Genomic DNA, 9,493 nt, shown 5'->3' with positions numbered 1-9,493 from the left:
ATAAACAAAAAAAAAAAAAAAAGTAAAGCAACAGTCTGAAGTCTGGTCTGAGCAGATCTACATTTTCCATCCCGGCGATCATTTGCTTCCAGATGCAGCTTTAATATGCACTGCAGTTTCTAATGGGTTAATAAAACCGACACATATGGCTACTGATTACTTGCCAGTATGTACTTTTTTTTTAACAATTATATCTGATTATATCTGGCTTGTTCAGGCATTAAATGAAACCTGGTTACATTTGTCATACACATTAAAACATTTTTTTTATGTTTTAATGTGTATGAAATAGTCTGTTGTCAGTTTTATAACTTAAACTGACAACAGACTGTGCAAATATTTTGGTGTATCATAAGAATAAAAATTGGAAAAGAAATAAAATTAAAAATTCTGCAGTTCTTGCAGTTTACCCTCTTGTATTCCAGGTGGAAGTATTTACACAGCTTACTTATGCACTACGGTCCGTCTATTTATCTATATCTAATTTTGAAACAGAAATAAATATCACGCTTCAGAAATATTGGAAACCTACAATTTATTAAGGCATATTAATGAATGAAAATGTTATGTTCCAATTAGGTTAACTGTTTAATTAGCAGAAAACAATTTACACAATTTTCAGATCTAATATACTAAATGAAATGCCAAAAATAACAATTCCAAAAAATAAAAAGACACAACCTTGAAGTACCTCATGTCAATAATTAAGCTGTACATACAATCCTAATTTACATTTTAAAAAATACAGAAATATTTAGATACAAAATGGTCAATAAAACAGTTTTAAAGCAGTGGGGTAAGCTTTGGAATCAATCTTCATAAGGAATGCCGGGAGCAGGCTTTGTAATACCATTCACATCGTATTAGATACGTTAAACTCTTAAATACTGAGATTTTCAATCTTACATCTGATCAAAAAAGACAATGATAAATAAAACACTTGTATATATTCATAGAGTCCTCCAAACCCATCCAGCAAATCCCAACAGAAATACATCCTGGTGAAAAGCCATAATAATCTTTCAGCAAATTTTAAGTCAATAAGTGGAAGATAAAACTGAGTTTCTTGTTTATTCAGTTTTTATCTGGAACATTACTGTGAGCTTTTATAGCTGCTGGTTGCCACTTTTCAGCTTGTCTGTCCAAAGTTGAGCTGAAGCCTCTGTGTGCTGGAGTGAGCACCCGGGAAACTCCGTTCACTGTTAGCGCCTCGCTGTCAATTGGGCAAATGTAGTCTGCAGATTCATCGGGTTTCCTCTTTCTGAGATGACTGAATTGGGTGAAGCCCAGCTTCTTTGGCTGAAAAAAACACAAAAGGTACAATATGATATTAATCCACTTTTACGTCTGTTATTTTTCTGTAATAACTATGGATCTGCTCAAACGGCCCTCTTACTTTGACTTTAGCAGTGGTAGTAAGTGGGACATGGCCTGTGGCATTGCCATACTCTCGTTTCTCCTGCATGGCTTGAGGCCCAACCAGGGCAGCAAAAGCAGTAGCAAGATGACGTCGGAGCAAAGTCTTCTGTGGAGGAATATTTAAAAGCAGCGCCAAAGTCTCAGAACTGAAGCGAGGCTCCAAGATCTATAAAAGAACACAAAACAAAAGAATACATTTTATCCTAAGAATGATAATAAAATATTTAGTGTAGTTTGTTATGAAACCGTCTCAAGCCACAAACTACTAAAAACGGCTTTGAACAGCAAAATGTGTCCTCTGAAGCCATTTTTCCCCCTTTTAGGCTACTGTTAGGATGAGAAGGTGGGAGACCTAATATGAAATGAATAACTAAAGTCACTTAGGAGTTCCTAAAGATCCTGGTATATAACCTACTGACTTGTCTTGTGGTTTTCTACAGCAATTAGTTGAAAGTTTCACTTCAAAGCCAGAGGTATTTTGCTTGTTTGGTGTTCCTAAGCATGTCAGCTCAATGTGTTGGATTGTCAACATTAAAAGGTTATAGAGCACCTTCCAGTTTTACACAGATATACAATATATAATATATTGTATAATGTACCATATATTTCTCAAAGGGCCACTTTTCTTCACACACATATGAACCTTAAGTGCATCTTATATTTTAATACAAAGGCTTCAGTTAGTTTGGCCACACGCCCTTTAAAGCTTCAATAACTTTAAGTCTTCTGGGAAAATTGTTTAAAATATTTAGAAATGTGGCTGTGGAAATATCCAATCATTCTTTCAGTAGAGCAATTGTGAGGTGAGGCACTGATGTAGGACGAGGACGCCTGGCTCGCAGTCTCTATCCTATCGTGTTGTGGTCTGAAGTCCTCCACACTAAATGAAATGACATCAGACTTACATAGCGCTTTTCAACACTCAGAGGGTTCTTTGAGACACTTTACGATGAAATGAGTCTTTCCCTCTCACACATTCACACACAGCTGATGGCAAGCTACAGGATTGTAGCCACATCTGCAAGTGTGCCAGAAACGAGGCTGCCTTTTCCAGCCATTGGCCCTTCTTATCAACACCTGCAAGTATGGTGGGTGAAGTGTTTTGTCCAATGACAGAGGCAGACAGAGTCAAACCAGTGACCCACCGATTGCAGGATGAACTCCTACCTGATGTTCCTAAGGACCTTGCTTTGTGCATTGGCACAACTAGATGGTGGAACTGAATAAGCTCCAAAATTCCAGCACAAAGTTGGTAACACAAGATTATTCAAAAGCATCTTTTCACTGGAACCAATGGGCTGCACCAAACAACCAGCCCCCCTTTTACTGGAGCTAATGGGTAGAGTCCAACTAACCATAATCCACACACATACCCCACACCACAATCCCATCTGTAGAAAACATTACACGTTCCAGTCAGGCAGGTGCAGATTTTCTGGCTACTATGACATCCGCAGTTGTTGATTAGATTGCCAAAAAAAATGTAATTTGTAACTCCAGAAGGCAGGTACAGTATCCACCCCTCGACAGTCTTGTGGCAGTGTGCTTTACACCACTACAACTGACGCCAAGCATTTAGTTGGAAGTTATAAAGCTCAGATCCAGCTGCAAAAACAAGTTCATTTCATGAAAAGTGCCTATACACTGTTCTTGAACTAGTTTAAAGGCTAAATGAAGCTTGTAGGTCTGTGGCAAGTGACACTGCAAAAAGTTGGCAACCTCTTCTCCGTGACTTTATGTAACCTATAATATTTTGCCTTAGTTGCTGTCATTCCCAATCAGTTCCACTCTGCAATATTACACTTGTTTCCATGGAAGTGATTGAAACAATTGAATCCAACGATGTGGATGGGTGACTCAATACTTTTGGCAAGTGTAATATCATATTTGATTGATTTGATGAACAATCACTTGTGACCTGAACTGAAGAAGTGGTTTAATTTGCTGGACAAATAATCAGATTTATGCATATCAGATGCTGTAGCACTAACACTGAGTAGCTATATGTTTTATAGTCTTTGATTTGTTACCCATAGTATTTAATTTGTCTAAAGGAACCTTAACACTTTCATGCACAGCGGTCACTACAGTGGACAGCTATCTGAAAGCCATTTTCTTGTGCTTCTTGTGGATTTTTATGTCATAAATGCACACAGACCACTGAAGTGGACACTAATGCATCATAAAATACACTATCAACAACTGGCCATCAGCTGCAAATGCAATAAATTATTTTTGTGAAATCCAATATGGCCAACAGGCAAAAAAGCATGCTGACCGACCCGGTTCCTCCTTCTACAGTAGATGACTCTTGCAGGTAAACAAAATATTGTGACATCAGATAACCCATAAAGATCAATACTACTGATCTATTTTTCAAATAAGAACTTTGTATTTGGAGAAAATTACGATTGATTACCTAAAAAAAACAAAATATATATATTTTTTTTTACTAAATTTTTTTTCCTACCTTTTTTATGCCTTAAGAAAATCAACAAAAAGGAAAAAAATCCTGACATAAAGGATCATAATTCATCCATGAAAGGGTTAATGTACAATTTTAAACTTATTTTAAAAACATTTTTAGAGAAATAAAAAAAAAGGAAAGGCCTTTGGGTGGTTTTCTGCTTGATCTTTTCTTTCTTTAAACCCTCTCTTAACCTTGTATTGTGTTTCATTCTGAAACCAAGTGTAGTCTTTTTGCTGTTATTAGATATGCAAGATAGAAATGAAAGTATTTTTATTTAATGTAAAACCACAAAAAATAACACAAAACAGCTTTTTTTGTTTTGTATTTTTTAGCACTACTTACAATCAGGCCACCATGAACGCCACTCCCCCGTAGATTAGGAGCATACTCAGCAAGATCAACTGCTCTAAGCCACTCCATTACACAGTGGTTTGACCACTGCACTACCTCTGAAGGAGAGGGATGTTTCTGGGAATAAAAGCAAAATGTCTTTGAAATAATATTCCATTGAAATAAAAAATAAAAAAAAATACCTACTAGAATCTTACTGTATAAGAAATATTTAATCACTGTTGATGGACAGAAAAATCAATTGTTTAAAAACAAACATAGTGCCCGAGATTAAGGACGTTTAATCTCTGCTGCCATCCAGTGGAAGATTATGAGATTACATTTTCAGTAAACGCCTCCCTAGTAAGAACATCCATGCCTTTAAATAACGGTGAGGCATGGCCATATTTGTCATCGTAATACTACCGCAAGTATATTTTTAGTTTCAACTTAGTTCTTTTTGTGTTTATCCACCTCTTCGCCTGGCCTGCGTCGAAGACAGTTTGGGTTGAACTTATTGGCATGAAGAACATGAATGGCACATTTAATGCTGAGATGGTGAAGCTGGCTGGTGACCTTTAAAGTCAAGAGGTCATTCTGGAATTACAAAAAAAATAAAATAAAAATAGAACATTGAATTTGATGAAAAGTTTATGGCAACCAAAACAACTTTATTACTTTAAGTGTATTAGAAAATTGTATGTTAATGTGATTAAGCCTTACCACTGTGAGATACTGGATCATTCGGCCATCTACTCGAGCCTCATGGAATTGGTCTTTATACTGAGGCAAACCAATATCATCCAGCCAGCCTACAGAGAAACAGAAAATACCGCATAGATATGCTCACTAAGATACAACATTAAAAACATGCTTCATGCAAAAAAGTTGAATTTTCATGTTTTGGCAAATGACAATATTTACATTTTGTTATGATGCATTACACTGTGTACGACTGTTTGGTTTATGGCAGAAGGAACCCCGCTTTATCATTGTGGATTTAACTAAAATTAGACCAGTTTGAGACATATTTCCTGCAGATTAACGCTTACGGGTGACCCAGATGTGATCCAGCTCTGACGATTTATCTGCAACCTTTGAAGTAAAGGCCCTCAAAGCAAGTTGCAGCTTTTTCCTGTGAAGGGGATGTTTCATGCCCATCTCCTGAAATCAGAAAGAAAAGTCAAAGTGGGAACAGAAACAATAGTTTGAACAAGTTTTACAATATTAGTATGACTCAATATACAAGTGTAAAGATATGTAAAAATCTATTTTTGTACAAGTGTTCCACTTGGCATGCGGTTCTCAAACCTTCTCAAAGTCTTGAGGTGTGGCTGCCAAAAGCGTCTGCCCATTTTCAACCCACTGTCTGGTCAGATTGATGTACTGGCCTAGCCCGTAGTCTTCAAGCCAGCCACACACCTGCTCCTTGGTCCACTGACTGAATGGAATATTCAGGTCGCTGACAACGACAAAATTAATAATGAGACAAAATGTACAATTTATTAAGGTATTGAAAGTACAGCAGGAAAATCTTGAAACACAAAAGTGTTTTACCGTGTGGGGTTGGATTCAGGAGTTCGGGTAAGTCTGGGCCCCGCTGTTGCACGTAAGCCTCCTCTTCTGAACTGACCCGCGTCTGGATCTGCAGGCTGGAAGCCGCCAGACTGGGTTCTTCGAAGCCTGTATGAACAAAAGTGCAAGCTGGCAGATTAAAATGTCTGCAGTTTTGACGCTCAAACTAAATACTGGCAGACACTTTGCATGTCGGTGTATTGGGATCAACCAAATGTAATTCAGTGTACTGCTTTACCAGGGCAGGGTACAACATTCAGTTTTTTGTTTTGCTCATAGTTAAATCAGCAGATAATCTAACAAAGAAATATTAATGCCCATGATATCCTCAAGTGGTCAGTTAATCATATAACATTAGATTTAAAACTGCAACTGCAATAAAAAATAAAATAATAAATGTCACCTCTTTCTAATTGCTTGGACATAGCTTACTTGTTTCTGTGTCTCTGCACTTACTTTCCCCAGAATCTCTTGAAGCTCCTGTTGTTCTTCATGTATTCAGGAGATCCCACAGCTCGCTGGCCAGGCTGTGCCTCACAATGAGCAGGGGAATTCTCACTGGGTGTGCCGTCATGTGCTCTCTCCAGCTTTCCTTAAGGGGGTCATAAAAACAACAGTCAGTGGCTGAGAACAAATAATATGCAGACTTGAGACCAAAAAGCGCCGGTCATTTTTAAGGATTTTTTTATTTTTTGCTTTTACAGAGACATGTTTGTGTTGTTGAAAAAGTGCTTTACTCAGAATAGCGTCAGGGGGCAGACTAAGCTTCAATAACTTCCTGCCAAAAACATGCTCTTGACTAATGACATCTGAATAAAGATCATATCTGTTTCCCTGTAGTTAATGCGACAGAAACTATCTTGATAATGATAAGTGAGTATGGAGCCAGATTTTTTTTTTTTTTTTATAACATGTTTAATTCATGTGAAAAATGTGAGGTACCCTGACTGTTCACAATGCTTTGTTGAGTTGATAAACACTGGTTACAGATCACCGGGTTCATCATCATGTATTAACGTAAACAAAAGTTTTAGGATAATTTACATGGTGATATCTTTATGATAAAGTTTGTTGTCTGTGCCAAAGGTTCAAAGAGATAACAGGGTGTGCCTGGATTTTAAACTGGTCAGTCACATCAAAGAAGGGTGGAGCTGGGCTGAATGTGGTTGGTTCAAGAAACGGAGAGGTTGGGCTGGGTAAGTAACCCTATCCCACGATCCATCTGCTCTGACGGGAGCCTCTGCAATTAGCTGTGATCAAGAGTGCAGTGGTCTTCTGGTCAGAAGAGAGTGGTTACAGCTCCAAATTTGAGTCCTGTCTGCTCTCATGGGAATCTCTAGGCCTCAGAAATACATTATGCCAAAGCATTTTACTTCTCAGCCTACAATACCACGAACAACAGTATGAAACTTATTGTGTTAGCTTACTTTGACACGAGTCTCCATCTTCGACTGGATTTTTTTGTCTCTGAATGTCTGCATCATCTGTCTCATTTTGTTCCAGGAGAGTAGAATTCAAGGGCAAAGTCTGACTTCTACCGTCACCCAGACCACCACGGAGAAACTGTTTACAAATTTAAAAGATAAACACATAAGAAGGGAGAAAGTTCTTAAAAATTCTTATGCAATTCAACGAGCTCAGATCATTTAATGCATTTACAGCCGTGTGGAAAAAAGTGTATTTTTCTAACATTTGGAGATGAGGCTATTTTTTATTTTTTATTTTTTTTGTAAAATGTCTCAGGAGTAACACACTCACACATTTATCACCATCAACTCATAAATATAACATCAGGTGTGGTGGCCATTTATGTAATGTTTGCAACTTGTAATTTCTACTAATTTAGTTTTCTATTTTGGGGAGTTTAGAATTTATTTAAGTTAAGTTTAGATCCACAATCTGTAGTTAATTTGTATATTTGAATTGATTATGTTGGTAATTGGTTAGACCCTCCCATTAATTTAAGTAATTAAAACACACCGGGTGCTGAGTGGAGCGATTGTTTGGCAAATGTTTGGTGTGTGGATGGGAGGTTTTGTAAATGATTTTTTTGACCACTTTCATTTTCACTTTTCACTTTTTGTACTTGAAACGTCATATTAAGTTTACTTTCATTTTTGACTAAGTTGTAGGACATTTTTGGTAATTATTTTGTCGCTATTTTTACAAGAAATAAAGAATATATTTTTTCAAACAAATTAAATCGGAAGTGCGTTCAAATCAAAAACCACCTGTTAACACCCACGGCCTTTGTTGGAATATTGTTTTTTGGAAACGAGAAGGCCGCGACATCAGGATTAATCAGAATTTTGAAAGCAATTGATTGTTTAAATCTCAGACATTTAGTTTGGTGTGTTCCTGACTTTTAAAGTGAGAATGAACAGCATGGTAAGACAAAAGCCTCTGTCTGAGGCTTTCACTATAACAACTCATAAGTCTGGTAATCGATTTAAAGACGCTTCTAAAGAATTTGAAATCAGTGATGACACTGGACAGGACACAGTCAAGTAGAGGACACTAAACATAACTGCTATATCTCCAAGTTTGGGCCAGTAACTTAGTAGTTTTCAACCGTGAGCATGCAACAAAATAAATATTCAAAAACCCTAAATATTCATAATGAGACCAACTTGCTAATTTTGAATCAAATGCGCATTTCTGTTGATTAAAATAAGGGAAGGTAAATACCTCACTAATACTACAAATACCTTGGGTGAATGTCCGTTTATGTCATTCAAGCTACTTGATAAAATCTGTAGCTCCGTTCTGTAAAAAAAACAAACAAAAAAAAAAGGCAAAACACCCTCAGAAAGATTCCAATAAGAGATGCAAAATTCATTATGATGAAAAAGTATTTTACTACCTGGAATCGCAATCTGTCTGGATTGATGCTTGCTGGGAACACAAACTATTTGTTGAAACCTGTCATGGGTCAAAAAGTTACAATACACAGAATTCGCATGGACTGTTTAGATTTGTATTTTTCACACTAACTTTAAAACCTGGTAGGTTTATTTAAACCCACCTCAGACTTCACATCGTCGGATTTTGTACTGGCAGAGTCAACAGTCTTGGTCAGGTTCTGGTCTCCTTCCTCACTGCTACTTGAAGCAGTCCGACCATTTGACAATGAACTGACAGCAGATGGAGCTGCGACAAGTCATGGAAGGATTATACACTATACATCACAAGGGTAGAAATTCAGTCACTCTTACAGAAGGGTAAATAATCCCAATACCTTGTCTTGAGATGTGAGTAACATCTCTGAACTGTCTGCACTGATTCAGGAGCAGAGTGAGCTCTTCAATCTGTCGGTCCTGCAGAAAACACAGCAGTGGAGCTTTAAAGTCAACATAACCCTATTAGGGTATTCATTAAAAGTTAAGAAGCATGACCACCCGCTGCTGGTTTTACTCGGCTGGTGACTGATACGCCCACAGACATTACCCTTCCACCATATGGCCTTTACATCAAAGTAACGGACAGGGAGGGAACAGACCTAGACCTCACTGGAAACTGTATTTTGCAGCAAACAGCTGCAAGGAGTGTGTTTGTTTTGAAGTGGTGCCCATGCCTGGTTTTGCCATAGTTATCTTAATGCAGCTCACTCCAAAATTAAACTTGGCAGAGCAAAGCCTGCTTAATTGTGGCTAGTCTGAAAAGGCTCGTTTCAGCATGTGTGTGTGTGTGTGTGTGTGT

At 37.5% G+C, this 9,493-nt stretch overlaps 1 protein-coding gene across 11 annotated transcripts in view; it reads right to left on the bottom strand.

Annotated features, from left to right (window-relative positions):
• Positions 1-518: 518 nt before the first annotated feature.
• The window catches only part of ppfibp2a (PPFIA binding protein 2a), a 23,371-nt gene continuing 14,396 nt past the window's right edge, over positions 519-9,493 (bottom strand). For all 11 annotated transcript variants that reach the window (XM_007549837.2, XM_016670406.1, XM_016670407.1 and 8 more), the window contains 14 exons: positions 9,033-9,111; positions 8,820-8,944; positions 8,658-8,716; positions 8,503-8,560; positions 7,222-7,357; positions 6,251-6,386; positions 5,777-5,902; positions 5,531-5,681; positions 5,272-5,383; positions 4,943-5,031; positions 4,694-4,816; positions 4,232-4,357; positions 1,397-1,585; positions 519-1,299 (listed from right to left, as the gene is read on the bottom strand). In XM_007549837.2, coding sequence (XP_007549899.1) covers positions 1,075-1,299; positions 1,397-1,585; positions 4,232-4,357; positions 4,694-4,816; positions 4,943-5,031; positions 5,272-5,383; positions 5,531-5,681; positions 5,777-5,902; positions 6,251-6,386; positions 7,222-7,357; positions 8,503-8,560; positions 8,658-8,716; positions 8,820-8,944; positions 9,033-9,111 — 1,734 coding nt within the window. In that variant the 3' untranslated portion in view covers positions 519-1,074. The remainder of the gene's footprint in view (positions 1,300-1,396; positions 1,586-4,231; positions 4,358-4,693; positions 4,817-4,942; positions 5,032-5,271; positions 5,384-5,530; positions 5,682-5,776; positions 5,903-6,250; positions 6,387-7,221; positions 7,358-8,502; positions 8,561-8,657; positions 8,717-8,819; positions 8,945-9,032; positions 9,112-9,493) is intronic.

The sequence above is a fragment of the Poecilia formosa genome, unplaced genomic scaffold (assembly GCF_000485575.1).
Source record: "Poecilia formosa unplaced genomic scaffold, Poecilia_formosa-5.1.2 Scaffold33, whole genome shotgun sequence".
Classification (NCBI taxonomy): Eukaryota; Metazoa; Chordata; class Actinopteri; order Cyprinodontiformes; family Poeciliidae; genus Poecilia; species Poecilia formosa.
The sequence above is the reverse complement of the archived record's forward strand: the minus strand, read 5'-3'. Positions and strand labels throughout refer to the sequence as shown.